General features: G+C 51.3%; 1 protein-coding gene across 18 annotated transcripts in view; it reads left to right on the top strand.

Annotated features, from left to right (window-relative positions):
- The first annotated feature begins 8,794 nt into the window (after positions 1–8,794).
- Positions 8,795–16,031, top strand: part of ODF2 (outer dense fiber of sperm tails 2) — a 37,515-nt gene continuing 30,278 nt past the window's right edge. The window contains exons 1-5 of one of the 18 annotated variants that reach the window (XM_004757179.3): positions 9,401–9,522; positions 10,607–10,840; positions 12,152–12,242; positions 13,131–13,247; positions 13,529–13,654. In XM_004757179.3, the coding sequence (XP_004757236.2) occupies positions 10,809–10,840; positions 12,152–12,242; positions 13,131–13,247; positions 13,529–13,654 (366 nt within the window). In that variant the 5' untranslated portion in view covers positions 9,401–9,522; positions 10,607–10,808. Of the gene's footprint in view, positions 8,853–9,332; positions 9,523–9,734; positions 9,887–10,305; positions 10,414–10,606; positions 10,841–12,151; positions 12,243–13,093; positions 13,248–13,528; positions 13,655–16,031 lie in introns of those variants that run through there. The other 17 variants (XM_045082518.1, XM_045082520.1, XM_013058683.2 and 14 more) reach the window with 17 other exon arrangements.

Consider the following 16,031-nt stretch of genomic DNA (forward strand, 5'->3'; position numbering starts at 1 on the left):
TGGATCCAAGGCTCCCCTCTGGCCCTAACCCGTGTGGCCACCAGAGGGCGAAAGAAAGCAGAACGTGGACCTTTGCGGACCAGGGCGCCCTCTGCTGGTGGGGGTCCCACAAGGGGGAAGGAAGCCCCGGGGCATCTGGAATCCACCTGTCGTGCTGCTGCCAGGCTACGTACAACAGCTCCAGGTTCTCCCCCTCTCTTGCTTGGGAGCTGCTGACTTTCTTCCCTCTGCATCCTCCCTCCACAGGGCCCAGCACCTGTCTCCAATGCCTGCACTCCGGCAGCTGGAGGGGGTAGAGAGGTGTCTTCTTGCCTTGGCCTCTACCAGCACAAGTCTGTGGCCCTGGCGTGTCTAGGTTTCCTTCTGCAGAGGAGCCTCCTCCCATGGCAGTCCCCTGACTTGGTTGTACAAGCACCAGGGTCCTGGCAGAGTCAGGCAGGCACTCCTTGCTTCTGTCCTGGGGATGAGGTTCAGCTGGCCTGGCTTTGGTCCTGGGACTTGGCATGGCTATGAGAAAGATTTTGGGTCAAAGCTACTGGATAGGTGCTTTGTTAGTTCCAAGAGTGAAAGTCATCAATTCCAGATGGTGATGACCTTGAGCAAGTACCTTCTCTCTCTAGGCTTCCAGTGTTCCCTTCACTCATTAAAACAACCATTTATTTTATTTATTTATTTTTAAAGATTTTCTTTATTCATTTGACAGAGAGGCACAGTGAGAGAGGAAACACACAGGCAGGGGGAGTGGGAGAGGAAGAAGCAGGCTCCCCGCAGAGCAGGGAGCCTGATGTGGGGCTCGGTTCCAGGACCCTGGGATCATGACCCAAGCTGAAGGCAGATGCTTAGTGACTGAGCCACCCAGGTGCCCCTAAAACAACCATTTATTGGGCCCATCCTGTGAGCCAGTTTTAGGCATGAGGGATACAGCAGTGCATAAAAGTGTCCCCAAAATTTTTGACCTAGTGCTGCTGACATTCTAGAAGAGAGACAGAAATAAGTAAGTAAATATTAGAGGGGTAGGCGCTATAGAGCAAAATGAGGAAGAAAACATCAAGTATGGTCTGAGAAGTTAACATCTGAACAAAGACTCAGACACGAGGGGGCGAGCTGTGGGGCTATCTGAAGCAAGCCCATTCCAGACCAAGAGAATAGCATATTCAAAGGTCCTGAGGTAGGAGCAGGACTGGCAGGTTCAAAAGACAGCAAGGAAGCCAGTGTGGCTGGAACAGAGTAAGCAAGGCCTGGAGAGCCTGGAGATGATGGAGCCAAGTTCAGGGCCAGAGCAAGGAGGACCTTGGAGGACATTCTGGCTTTTACTCTGGAACAGGGGGGCCCCTAGAGGGTTTGAGGCTGACAATTGACTCTAACTTATTTTATCATGATTACCCTGGCAACTGTACTAAGAATAACCTGTAGATTGGCTCAGGAGAGAAATGAGAGAAGTTAGGAACCCATTGTAATAATCCAGGTGAGACACATGGGGCTTCAGACCAGGGTGTTCGCTAGCAGTGGGGCGGTGAGAAGAGCCCTCCCTCGATGGTGGCTGGTCCCTGCAAACCTTGGTGCTCCTGGAAGCCCCGGCATGGGCTCCCCAGGCAGAGAAAGCTGGTGTGAGCTGTCTCTGTCTTTTTCTAGTTCTGTGACCTCAGGCAAGTGTCCTGAGCCTCCGCTAGCCTCAGTGTTCTGCTCTATAAAATGGGGTCAGCACTCGTGCCAAGCTGACTGGATGTGGTGAGGCCTGGCCGAGCTCATGCAGGTGAGCACACTGCCCGGTGAGGAGGGAGTGCCGCACTGATGTTTACTGGCATCACGGCGACGTGCCAGTGACAGAGTGGATCAGGATGGGCTTGGGACATCTGCCTGAGTCAGAAGAGAGTTGGGGGCTCTGGAAACATAATCTAATTTCCAGTTTCCCCTCTGCCTCTTGTCTCTGCTGCTCAGTGAGGTGCCTCTCCTTATGGTAAAACCCTAACGTTTTCTCCTCTGTCAAATGGAAGAGGCATGATATTGTTTTTTTTTTTTTTTTTTTAAAGATTTTATTTATTTATTTGGCAGAGAGAGATCACAAGTAGACAGAGAGAGAGAGAGGAGGAAGCAGGCTCCCCGCTGAGCAGAGAGCCCGATGCGGGACTCGATCCCAGGACCCTGAGATCATGACCTGAGCCGAAGGCAGCGGCTTAATCCACTGAGCCACCCAGGCGCCCGGCATGATATTGTTTTAAAGATTATTTATTTATTTATTTATTTGACAGAGAGAGAGAGGGAGACCAAGCACAAGCAAGGGGAGCATCAGGCAGGAGAGGGAGAAGCAGGCTCTCCACTGAGCAGGGAGCCTGACTCGGCTCCATCCCAGGATCCTGGGATCATGACCTGAACCGAAGGCAGACACTTAACTAACAGAGCCACCCAGGCGCCCCGGTCTCAAACTTTAGAGGTCATCTGAATCCCCTGGAGAACGTGTTCAAACACGGGTTGCTGAGCCCCGCCCCTGGAGTTCCATATTCCGTAGGTCCGGGGTGGGGTCAGAGCTTTGCACCTCTACCACGTTCCCTCGTGTTGCTGCTTGGTGCTGGGGTGTGGGGACCACACTCAGAATCACTGGTTTGGGCAGCTGCCTAACCAGGACTCTCAGAGAGCCCGGAGTCCATCCAGTCTCAAAGGCGCAGGGCCACTAGTCAAAGGGCCTAAGAGGAGCCTAAGCCTTAGTAAGGCCTGGAATTTCTCTCCACCAGTTCTACCCACGGCCTGAGAGAAAACGCCAGACCCTCTCTGGAGCCCAGAGTCCTTTTCCTCAGGGCAGTAATGTGAGGGCTGCCTCAGGCTCCTGGGGGATGGGGCTCCAGGATGGAAATCACTGATATACGGGCCCTTGGGCAAATGGAGATGAGCCTGGGCCAGGGGCTGGGGTGGGGCACTGCGGGGCATCCCTCTGCTGTTCACTGCTTGCAGGGTTGGGGTCCAGCACCGGAGCTCCTAGCTGGCTCCTCCTTCAACTGTGGATCTTTCTAACCAACAACAGAAGCCCACATTCATTGTTGAAATTTGCAAAAACAGAAGGAGGAAAATAAAATCGTCAGTGTTAACATTCTGAGACAGTGTCTTCTGGTTTAAAAATAAATTTTTTTCAAGTAGACTCTACACCCAACATGGGACTTGAACTCATGACCTCGAGATCAAGAGTTTTGTGTTCTACAGACTCATCAGCCATGTGCCCCTAAAGTTTTTTAAATTTCTTCTTTCCTTTTTTAAAAAATTTTATTATTTATTATTTGTTTTCTAAAAAGATTTTATTCATTTATTTGACAGGCAGAGATCATAAGTAGGCAAAGAGGCAGGCAGAGAGAGAGGGGATGCAGGCTCCTCGCTAAGCAGAGAGCCGGAGGTGGGGCTCGATCCCAGGACCCTGGGATCATGACCTGAGCCCAAGTTAGCTGGTTAACCGACTGAGCCACCCGGGTGCTCCAGAGCATGCAATTCTTGAGCTCAGGGTTGTAAGTTCAAGCCCCCACACTGGGTGTAGAGATTACTTAAAAAAACAAAACAAAACAAAACAAAACAAAAAAAACGGGGGCGCCTGGGTGGCTCAGTGGGTTAAAGCCTCTGCCTTCAGCTCGGGTCATGGTCTCAGGGTAAATATAATAATTTATTTATAAATAAATAAAATCTTTTTAAAAATTTTAAAAAACAACACTTAAACTTTACAGAAATTCGCAATGTACTAGTGAAAATCTCTCTCGTAATTCCATCTTCCATTAGTCCTAACAATTCAGTGTATATCCCTCCAGATTCTCTTTACCTGCTGGTAGTAACGTACTCAGGTGGTTTTCATGCAGATACAGAATCGTGGCTCTACTCAGTTTAACATGTCACCTTTTATTCCTCTCTGTTGTAATGTCTGGGGGTCTTTCCATGCCTGAATAATCTGTCTTATCCTATTTAACGGCAGTATAGTGTTTTCTGAATATATGTAATATAATTTATCAAGCAGCTGGGATTGATTTTTCATCCTTCCGCAAGTATTAGTCATTTTAATTAGGTCTCAGGTTAGACAGACTGTGAGTTGAGATCTGGGATCTAGGAGATCCTTCCTGCTTCACTCTGACTATCCTCTAATGTTTCTTTTTTGTTGTTTATTTCAGGGGTACAGGTCTGAATCATCAGTCTTACATAATTCTCAACACTCACCATAGCACATACCCTCCCCAATGTCCATCACCCAGCCACCGCATCCCTCCCACACCCCTCCAGCAACCCTCAGCTTGCTTCCTGAGATTAAGAGTCTTTTATGGTTTGTCTCCCTCTCTGGTTTCATCTTGTTTCATTTTTCTTTTTTTTTTTTTTTTAAGATTTTATTTATTTATTTGACAGACAGAGATCACAAGTAGGCAGAGAGGCAGACACAGAGAGAGGAGCAAGCAGGCTTCCCACGCAGCAGAAAGCCCGAACTGGGGCTTGATCCCAGGACCCTGGGATCATGACCTGAGCCAAAGGCAGAGGCTTTAACCCACTGAGCCACCCAGGCGCCCGTTTCATTATTTTTTAAAGATTTTATTCTTGGGGCACCTGGGTGGCTGAGTGGGTTAAACCTCTACCTTCGGCTCAGGTCATGGTCTCAGGTTCCTGGAATCGAGTCCCAAATCTGGCTCTCTGCTCAGCGGGGAGCCTGCTTCTCCCTCTTCCTCTGCCTGCCTCTCTGCCTACTTGTGATCTCACTCTCTGTCAAATAAATAAAAATCTTTTTTTTAAAAAAGATTTTTTATTCATTTATTTGTCAGAGACACCGAGAAAGCACAAGTTGGGGGAGCAGCAGGCAGAGGGGAAGCAGGTTCCCTGCTGAGCAGGGAGCCCCTTGTGGGACTCAATTCCAGGAACCTGGGATCATGACCTGAACGGAAGCCAGATACTTAACTGACTGAGCCACCCAGGCGTCCACAATCTCTCTCTCTCTCTCTCTTTTATGGCTGAGCAGTATGACATATTGTGTGTGTGTGTGTGTGTGTGTGTGTGTGTGTACCACATCTTTGTCCATTTATCTATCAGGGGACACTTAGGCTGCTCCCATATCTTGGTTATTAAAAGTAATGGTGCATTAGCATTCAGGTGCATATTAACTTTTTGAATTAGTGTTTCCATTTTCTTTCTTTTGAAAAGATTTTTATTTATTTGTCTGTTTTGAGAGAGAATGAGAGCAGGGGGAGGAGTAGACTGAGAGGGAGAGAGAATCTTAAGCAGGCTCCATGCCCAGCATGGAGCCCAACTCAGGACTTGATCCCAAGACCCTGAGATCCTGGCCTAAGCTGAAGGCAAGAGTTAGATGCTTAACCGACTGAACTACCAGGTGCCCCTAAAAAGCTTTTATTTTTAAGTAATCTCTACCCCCAAGTTGGGGCTTGAAATCACAACCCGCAGATTTTGACAGAGAGATTACCAAAAGCCGCATTCTGAGCAGAGAGCCCGATGCGGGACTACCCATTGAGCCAAGCTGGACACCCCCATTTTTAAGGCGCCCCCAAAAGGCTGCATTCTTTTTTTGGAGGATACCCCCCTCCAATTTTTGGTTTCTACAGCAGTTTCTACAGCAGCTACCCCAGTTTGCATTCCCACCAACAGTGCATGAAGTTTCCTTTTTCTCCACATCCGTGCCAACCCTTGTTCTTTCTTGTCCTGACAGGTGTGAGGTGACATCTCATTGAGGTTTTGAGATTTTATTTATTTATTTAGAGAGCTCGAGCTGGGGTGGGGGGAGGTAGAGGCAGAGGGAGAGAGGGAGAGAGAGAATCCCAAGCAGACTCCACACTGAGCACAGAGGCTAAGACAGGGTCTAGCCCATGACTCGGAGATCATGACCTGAGCCAAAATCGAGAGTCTAATGTTCAGGGCGCCTGGGTGGCTCAATTGGTTAAGCATCTACCTTTGGCTCAGGTCATGATTCCAGGGTCCAAGGATTGAGCCCTGCATCGGGCTCTCTGCTCAGTGGAGAGCCTGCTTCTCCCTCTCCCTCTGCCTGCTCTCCTCCTGTTTGTGCTCTCTCTCTCTCTCTCTCTCGCTGCCAAATAAATAAAATCTTAAGAGAGTCTGATGTTCAACCAACTGAGCCACCCAGGCGTCCCTCACTGATGATGAGTGATGTTTAGCATCTCTTCATGTGTCCGTTGGCCAACTGTATGTCTTCTTTGGGAAAATGTCTATTCAGGTCCTCTGCCATCTTTTAATTGAGTTATTTGTGGTTTTTTGGTGTTGAGTTGTATAAGTTCTTTGTGTATTCTGGATACTAAGCCTTCACTGTATATATCATTTGTATATCGCCTCCCATTCAGAGTCTGTCTCTTCATTCTGTTGATGGTTTCTCTCACTGTGCAAAAGCTTTTTTTTTTTTTTTTAAAATTTTATTTATTTAGCAGACAGAGATCACAAGTAGGCCGAGAGGCAGGCAGAGAGAGAGAGGGAAGCAGACTCCCTGCTGAGCAGGGGACCCCCCCCCCCCGATATGGGGCTCCATCCCAGGACCCTGGGATCATGACCTGAGCCGAAGGCAGAGGCTTTAACCCACTGAGCCACCCAGGTGCCCCACAAAAGCTTTTTTATTTTGGGGTAGTCCCCAGAGTTTATTTTTGCTTGAGAAGACATACTGAGAAAAATGTTGCTAAGACCAATGTCAAAGAAATTACTGCCCATTCTCTTCTGATTACTTCTCTATTTGTAACTGCTCTGCGCCGCTCACCCTTGCACCAGCTTCCAGAGAGAAATAATACACACAGGGTGTGCACTGTGCAAATGCGTATTGCCTGTTACTAACTGCCTTTTGCTCCAAACCCGTAAGGTTTCCTGGTCCTTGTGGAGCCCTTTTTTTTTTTGTCTGGGCTACAGGCAAGCCTGAGGGACACCTCTCTCTCTTTTCCCTGAGTCTCTCACCCCCTTGGGAGGGAAAGGAGGAGTCAGTCCAAAGACAATTACATCGAGGAAAAGAAAGGCTGAAAGGAAATTTCCCTTTAAGGTCTAAATTTGTTCTTACCTCTTTTTTTTTTTAAGATTTTAAAAATTTATTTGACAGAGAGAGACACAGCGAGAGAGAGGGAACACAAACAGTGGGAGTGGGAGAGGGAGAAGCAGGCTTCCCGCTGAGCAGAGAGCCCAATGTGGGGCTTCATCCCAGGGTCCTGGGATCATGACCTGAGCCAAATGCAGGTGCTTAATGACTGAGCCACCTAGGCACCCCTTAATTTTTATTTTTTTAAGATTTATTTATTTGAGAGAGCGAGAGAGAGAGGGAGAAGTGCGGGAGGAGAGCAGAGGGAGAGAAGCAGACTCCCCTCTCAGGACGGACCCCACCCCTGGGCTCTATCCCACAACCCTGAGATCATGACCTGAGCCAAAACCAAGAGTTGGACACTTAATTGACTGAGCAACCTAAGTGCCCCAAAAGATTATATCAATTTTTTTAAAGATTTTATTTATTTATTTGACAGAGAGAAATTACAAGTACACTGAGAGGCAGGCAGAGAGAGAGAGAGAGAGAGAGAGAAGGAAAGCAGGCTCCCTGCTGAGCAGAGAGCCCGATGTGGGACTCGATCCCAGGACCCTGAGATCATGACCTGAGCCGAAGGCAGCGGCTTAACCCACTGAGCCACCCAGGCGCCCCAGATTATATCAATTTTTAATCCTACCAGCAACATATGAGACTGCTTGTTTCCCAATGTCCTTGTCAGTGCAGGGTGTTGATCTTTTTTTTTTAAAAAAGGCCAATCCTGGCCAAGCTCAGAATAGTTTGCATTCAGAAGACATGGTCAAGGGGTGCCTGGGTGGCTCAGCAGGTTAAAGCCTCTGCCTTCGGCTCGGGTCATGAGGGTCCTGGGATCGAGCCCCGCATCAGGCTCTCTGCTCTGCAGGGAGCCTGCTTCCTCTTCTCTCTCTCTCTCTGCCTGCCTCTCTGCCTATTTGTGATCTCTCTCTGTCAAATAAATAAATAAATAAATAAATAAAATCTTAAAAAAAAAAAAAAAAGAGGAAGACATGGTCAAGCAATCTGAAGTCAGAGAGGTTGGCCATAGTCTCCTCAAAGACTAGGCAGGGCCTAGTGTTTCTTGAACTGGGTTTAGCACATAGCAGGAACTTAAATAAATATTGGTTCAGTGAATGTAGGAGCGTTGAGAAATGATCAACAATTATGTGCTGGGGGTAACAAGAGACATTTTACAGAGATAATTGATCTAGGCCTGGCAGCAAGAAGTTTGCCCTGAGCTTCAAGGACATCTCTTCCTCTGAAGGGGGAATTACAGGATGGGGGAAGTTCAGGATGAGGTCGAGGGAATTCTACTTGATGGCTTTATTCTTCTCTACAAAAAAAAAGGAGAATTGGAGTCCGGGTCGGTAAGAGGCCAAGGTTTGGAAAAGCCACTTGGGGAGAGGGCAAGGATCCAGGGACAAATGGAACAATTCTGGGTGGTCGTGAGGGCTCAGGAGACGGTGGAGGCAATGACGTGTGGGTTTCATCCTTGCAGAACCTCAGGTTGAAAATGAACGGATGCGGACGACTCCCTGACACGGGGGAACGAATATGGCGGGCCCTGGCCGGTGACATCGAAGCCAGAAAAGCAGGTACTATGTGGAGAGGGGGGAAGCTGGAATTTCAGATTTCACGTGGACCAGTTGTGTGGCCCTGGGGGGTGCCTGGCTGAGGCGCAGGGGAAAGTCCTGGCCGGGAGGGTGTGCAGGGACTGGGGCCAGCTTGGCCTCAGGATGTCAAAGTCTCCCAGAATCCAGGGCGGCGCGGTGAGCCACGTGACGACCCCCCTCGATTGGTCGAGAGAGGGCATAGTGGAGAAGATGGCGGCTCAGCGAGAACCTCATCGAAGTAGGTCCGTACACACAGCACCACCCAGTGTGCAGGAGGGCGGCGAGGGGCCCGGGAACGCGGCCCCGTCCTCGTGTCTGGACAAGGACGGAGGAGGCGCGGTGGGAGAGGGGGAGCGCCGGGGTAGTGTGCACCAACAGCGCAGTACTGACAGGGCTGGATTTCCAGAAGCAGCGCGTAGCTCCGGCCACAAACATGTTCTGTGTCCCCCTTCTGAACCCAGTTCCCTAACACGTATGAAACGGTCCGGGGTAGAGTTTTAGCGCTCCTTGGAGTCAGGGGACTCGAGGAGGACCAAGACGGGGTAAAAATGGCGGAGGGTCAGGCGGGCCTTGAACGGCGGGCAAGCCGAGGCAAGGCCCGCTAGTGGCGTCGCGCGTCTCCACGGCGACGGTGCTCGTGGCCAGGACGTGGGCGGAGCTTCGGGCGGGGCGGGGCATCTCTGTGACGCCGGGGGCTGGGCCTAAATGGCGAAACCCGAGAGGCTCCCGGGGGGGTTTGAACTGGCCAATGGGCGAGCTGCCGACCGGGTGTCGGAAAAGGAGGCGGAAGCGGGGAGGAGCCGCCGCGGGAGCCGGACTGCATCCGCCGCGGCGTCTCCATGGCACGGCCCTGGCCTCCGACTTCAACGACTTCATAAGGAGACGTTTCTGGGCGCAGCCGTGTCGCTCCTGGTGAGGCGCCGCCGAAGGGCGGGACCCCGGGCGCTCCGGGACGCTCCGCGGCCACCGTCGGGCCGGGTCCCCACGGGCAGCATGGTCCCCAACGGGCTGGCCAGCCCCCGTCGCCCCCCGCCCCCCACGCCCCGCGGCCGCCCCCGCCTCCGGCCCCCTGGCGCGCTCAGTCCGGCTCTCGTCAGAATGTGGCCCCCGCCCCCCCCCCCCAGGCGCGGGCCTTCTTCTCCTCCCGCTAACGGGCGGGCCCGCAGCCTCCCTCCTGACCTGGCCTCCGGCAGGACTCTGCTCCCTCCTCCGCCGCCCTCCGGCAGGGCTTCACCCTTCTCTCTATGGGCAGAAACTGGTCCCCTCCTGCCCGCTGGTGGGTGGACGTCCCCCTCTCCGCGGACGGAGACAGGTTCCGCGCCCCCTGCCCGCCGGTGGGCGTCGCCCCGGCCGCCTCTCCCTCCCCGCGGGCAGCGCTGTCCCCCGGCGGCCGCCTCCCGGCCTCCCGACCCCGCGGGAGTGGGATCACCTGTCCAGGGGGCCTCACCGGGGGTTTCGCCCCGCTCCCTGCACTACCTGACGTCTGACCCGCTCTAACTCGGATACTACATCCCAGTGGCTTCTGGCTGCTGCGCTCGGGAGGATTTTCCCTACGCGGTCTGGGGTACCCACTTGCGGCCGCGCGCACCTTTTCCCTGCAGCCGCCGCCCCTCCCGCCTTCAAATACTATTGGTCCTTTCTGGGTTTCTATTCTCCCGGGAACGCCCCTTCTCCTAGGAGACAGTTGCCCTGACCCCGCCCCGAGTATCCCTCCAGCTCCCTCGGCGGGTTTCGGCCCTTTGGGCCCACTTGGGGGCCAAGCGGTGCCCGCCCGCCCTCTACGCACGCCATCCGGCGCCTCAGGTTTTCCCTCCGGTGGCCCGCCCACCTTCTCTCCCGGGCGGGGCCTGGGCGTGGTGGTCCTTGTCCCTGAAGTTCCGGTCCCTGTCCCTCCCTGGGGAGGGGAGCTCCCTCCGCGCCCCGCAACCACCTACCGGCCGCCCATCCGATGCCCCACAGGTCGCTCAGCCTCTCCTATCTCCCCCCACTTTGGCAGGACAGTTGCTGTGCGACTTGGACAGTAGAGGAGCGCCTCCCAAGTTTTCATCCAACTGCCACCCCTAAGGCTTCCACCCTCCTCCCCTCAGAGAGGACGTTTGATGCCGGGCCCCTGAGATTCTCATTGACAAGCCCCTCTGGGTCCCCCTGAGCAGAGCCCGCTGACCCAATTGCCCACCTTTGGGCTTTGATGCCTAGCCATGTCTGCCTCATCCTCGGGCGGCTCCCCCAGGTACTGCCATCGTGGGGCGCGCCTCGCAGAAGGGCAGGGAAAGGTGGTCAGGGGCCCCCAGGCCAGGCTCTCTGGAGGCTTCTCTTTTCAGCTTCCCTGTTCTGTGTATTAAAAGTGTGGACCAAGAGGAAAAAAGTGCTCACTTGCAATTCCAGCTCTGCCTCCTCCTTGCCCTCCCTCTCTCCCCAGGTGCCCCAGTCCCTGGTAGCAAACAGGGCCACCTGTCTTCATGGAGTACTAGGCACACGTCCTTTTGAAAGGAAGTTACATGTAAATAACAATGATGTAGGCAGGTAACAAGGTGTTGATGTGGTCCAGGTGATTTGATGGCAAGACCGCAGCGGGAGACAGATTTCCCAAACAGTGGCTTTTAAGGGGGGGGGGGATCTGTCTACTCAGATTTGGTATTCCTCACCTAAACAATGAATAGGGCACAGTAAATATTTTCTTCTTTTTCATCCAGGTGTGACACATAGAGCAGGTTCCGTGCTCAAGTGCTTGAGTATTTTCCTGCTGCATTTTTAGGTGGTGGTATTCTCCCCTGAGTATTTGTGGGGAGGACAGAAGTCCTATTTGAAGGTCGTCAGGAGGTAGCGGGATGGATCAAATGTATTTTCCTAGTCCCTTTCCGTCATGGAATTCTTGGACACTCTGCTGCCAAATACTGGAGATGAAACTTTTGCTGTATTTGCAGATCTGGTGATAGGGCTGTTTATGTATGAACATGACAAATTGCACATACTATTAAAAACAAATAAACAAACAAACAGAAACCTTTGCAAAAAAAAGAATCCTGCTTCGGATTTTAAAAGGTAGCAAGTAGAATATTTGGGGACATAGGAACTTTGCATCAGCTTACTTAAATATGTGACTGTTAATTTTATGAATGAGTCACAGGCACTTTGTTGCTGGGCCTGCTGTCTGTTGCTCCCAGAACATTTCTCCCAGGTCATGTCTGCTCTGGGCACAGTCCTGGGCACTTTCACCCTTGGCCACACTAGTACCCTGCCTGGTGCTCCTGTGTTCCCTGCTTTTTGTCACCCGACAGGATGACAGGTGGGCTTTTCAGCAAAAGGTCACAATACGTGTGATGCGACGGCAGAGGTTGAAAGGCCAGCCCTGCAAATGCCCACCACCCCGTTTCCATCCCCCTGCCGGGCACACCATGAGTGTTCGGTGGTTGTGTAAAGGGAGGCAACCGATTCCAGACTGGTTCTCCCGGCCGTGAACTCATGTTTCGTTTTGGGAGATCCAAGAGCTAGAAGAGCCCCGGTTTTCTGCTTACAATCTGGTTCTTGTGCCTGGGTGCAGGTTTCCATCGTGTGGGAAGAACGGAGTAACAAGTCTCACGCAGAAAAAGGTCCTGAGGACACCTTGTGGCGCACCCAGTGTGACTGTAACGGTAGGTGACGTGCCCACGGAGCAGCCCTCCGGTCTGTGGCCCTACCAGAAACACTTTGGCATGCCTTTTCCAGGAGCTGCTTTTCCCCGCTGCCACCACCGTGGCCCAGGGCTCTGCTAGAGGCTTTCCTGCATATCTTGCTGATTGATTGGGGGGTTTTGGATTGATTTTGGGTTTGGGCCTGTGGTAAAACTGTTGGTGTGAGGAGGTTGTCTTAACCTAATCCTTCCAAATTCCAGAAGTCCCGAGAACACATTTTCCAAAAAAAAGAAGAGAAGAATGGGGAAGGGGAGGTTGCGGGTGGGGGGCTGGGGGTGTGTGTGGCTGGGGGTCGCGCCCTGCTCGGGTTCTCTTCCGAATCAATCCAACCTTCTCATCTCAGCATTTCCTTCAGCTTTCCATTTCCCTCATCTTTTACCTGCCTGCTGCCTGGTTCACTGTGCCCTTTTAACCGTGCGTGTGTCTTCTGTGCTAATGTGCATATGTCCAGATCAGATCCCAGGGCAGAAGGATTCCCCTGCTTTCCAGCTGCGCTGTGCTAAGTCTACCAAGGAGCTCTGCCTTCCAGCAGGCTCAGAAGGAGACTCCGCTCTGAGGACCCTGGGGCCTGGGTTCGCGCTCTTGGGTGGACCCCTTGGGTCTTGCCGATCCCTCTCTCTCTCTAGCGGACCCTGATCTCCCAGGTGGTCTGCGGCCGGGATCTCTGCGGGAGTCTGCTGAACGGCACTACTGCCTTGGTTCCCGCCTGCATGCCAGTAGTTGGTAGCTGTCCTGCTCGCTTGGTGGCTAGGCTTCCAGTGGCCCCCAGAGGCTGTGAGCTCGGTTTTTCATGCTAGTTTACTCATCCACAGATCAACCTTTTTTGTGTTGTCCTCCCCCGCCTGCCAGAAGCGAACCATGAAGGACCGCTCTTCAACCCCCCCCTTACATGTCCACGTGGATGAGAACACTCCTGTCCACGTCCACATAAAAAAACTCCCGAAACCATCAGCAGCCAGCAGCCAGGTAGGACATGCCAGTCGGGCGAGGCGAAGGCTGTGGAGCAGGGCGACCCCTCCAGCACAGCCTCCTCGGGCTTCCAACGCCACAAAGGTTTGGGAGACAAATGCACTTGCTTTTAGAGGCCAGCTGCCTGGCTAGGAAGGTAGGCCGCGCCATCACCCAGGAGTGGCGGTGGTCGCCTTAGTCAGAAGAGACTCTCCTGCAGAGTTGGAAGTGGACACCGCCAGAGTGAGGCCAAGGCCAGCTGTGTGGGGGAGTGACCCTCGGTTTGTCCCTTTCCACAGAAATCTCATAAGCGCGGAATGAAAGGGGACACCGTGAATGTGCGGCGGAGTGTCCGGGTGAAAACCAAGGTACCTTGGATGCCCCCTGGAAAGTCATCCGCCCGGCATGTGGGATGCAAGTGGGAGGTAGGCTCATTCTTGTTCAGGCTTTTCTTCTCGGACTGGTCAGGTTCTAGCAGGCCTCAAACTCGGTATGATTCAGGGTCTGCCGTCGCTCTTAGAAATGTCCTAGTAGGTTGTGTTTACTGAGCGCCTGGCTAACCCCTCAAATACGCGAATGCTCTTGAACCCTTACCACCACCGCCAGGGGGGTAGGTGTTGCCCTCCCCATGGACAGATGAGGAAACCAAGGTTCACAGAGAGAGGAAGTCCTGGAGACAGTGGCCCAGCTCAGGGCTGAGGGAGATCTCGTTCTAGAAGGTGCACGCTTGGCCTCTCTGTATGTGCGGAGCCATGTGTCTTTCCCTACATAACCGTGATAGTAAATGAAGCGTGACCAAAAAAATATACACCGGGTGCATGTTTAAGAAAGCACACCCTCTTTCGAGGTAGTCCCCACAAGAGATCATGTGTGTATTCCACGGATGTCATCAAAACCACTTTTGAGGGGCGCCTGGTGGCTCAGTGGGTTAAGCTTCTGCCTTCGGCTCAGGTCATGATCTCAGGGTTCTGGGATCGAGCTCCGCATCAGGCTCTCTGCTCAGCAGGGAGCCTGCTTCTCCCTTGCCCTGTCTGCCTCTCTGCCTGCTTGTGATCTCTGTCTGTCAAATAAATAAAATCTTAAAAAAAAAAACAAACAAACCACAAACACACTTTTGGAACAATCTCCTGGGGAATAATTGCCTTCTATATCAGTCATCAAGGTGCCAAGAGAATTACTGTCCCCCGCCTTTTTTTTTAGCCACGCCTCAACATGTTTTGCTTGTGCATCCATCCGTATATGTTTCTTGAGACTTGGGCCAGCCGCGGCGGGGCCCTGGTGTGACAGCGGGGACTCCCATGCACACCTCTCCTTACTTAGGCTTACGTTCTAGTCAATTGCAATGGAAAACCTCAGGGATGAGACAACACCTTTTGGCTGCATTTTATACAAAGATCTCACTATCCGGGCCAGTGAAAAGGACCTGAGGCTGCTTTGAGATGATGATGGTGCCTGGCCCATTTTGAAACGTTCAGTCTTTGGCCGATAGTTGATTACCTTTAAAAGTAGAAATAAAAAATAAAAGTAATTACACTGAAGTCCTATTTCATGGGTGTGACTCCCTGATTTGCCAGTTTTCCCTAAGAGACAACGGGAGTAAGGAGTATTCTAGGGTGTAAATGAAAAGTGTTCTGACCAGTACGTATGTATGTGTATATCTATCTGTGTGTGTATATACACACACACATACTTATATATCTGTATATGGATATACTTATATAAGATTGGAATTAAAATGCTGTCTTCCATTTTTTGCTACATGTACCTCACTAATGGTCAGTGAGATATAAATGATCCAACTATATTTTAAAGACACAAGCTCTCATTTTTGCTGAATGGCATATAGTTAAAAAGCTTACTGGTAATCTCATGTTGACAAGCGTATGAGAAAGCAGCAAACCTTTTTAGATCACTTTGAGAGGTTGTGAAGACCATTTAACAGTTGTGGAGCATTTATCGAAACATTGATGCTATAGTTTCAGTTTTGAAAAATTTTTTTCCAGACATTTAAATTTTTAAGCCATCTCTACACCCCGTTTGGGGCTTTAGCACATAACCCCGAGATCAAGATTTGCACATTCCACCAACTGAACCAGACAGGCATCCCAGGGATGCTATAGTTTTATATCTAGGAATTGATGCTGTAATTTTATACTTAGAAATTTATCCTTAAGAAGTCACAAAAGAGGGACGCCTGGGTGGCTCAGTTGGTTGGACGACTGCCTTCGGCTCAGGTCATGATCCCGGAGTCCCGGGATCAAGTCCCGCATAGGGCTTCCAGTTCCAAGGGGAGTCTGCTTCTCTCTCTGACCTTCTCCTCTCTCATGTTCTCTCTCACTGTCTCTCTCTCAAATAAATAAATAAAATCTTTAAAAAAAAAAAAAAAAAAAGAAGTCACAAAAGAGTACAGGGATGGTGTATCAAGATGTTTTTAAGAGAGAAAAATCCAAGCTACCTGAATGTCTATCAGGAGGGTATTGGTTAAATTATGAACACCCATGCATTATGTATCTGTACAATCCAAAGATGGGGGTAGATATTTATAAATGATAATGAAGTGTGAAGCTACAGAGCATGTAGAGTTTGGCCCTATTGGTGCAAAAAAGAGCATGTGTGGGGCACCTGTGTGGCTTAGTCCACAGAGCACACAGCTCTTAATCTTGGAGTCGTGAGTTTGAGCCCCACATTGGGCATGGAGCCTATTTAAAAGAAAGAAAGAAAGAGGACATCTGTATCCATGTGTATATGCATGTGTTTGTATATGTATAACATTTTCTGGAAAGATATACAGCAAGTCGTAAG

The sequence above is a fragment of the Mustela putorius genome, unplaced genomic scaffold (genome assembly GCF_011764305.1).
Source record: "Mustela putorius furo isolate JIRA1106 unplaced genomic scaffold, ASM1176430v1.1 tig00000596_pilon_pilon_pilon, whole genome shotgun sequence".
Lineage (NCBI taxonomy): Eukaryota > Metazoa > Chordata > Mammalia > Carnivora > Mustelidae > Mustela > Mustela putorius.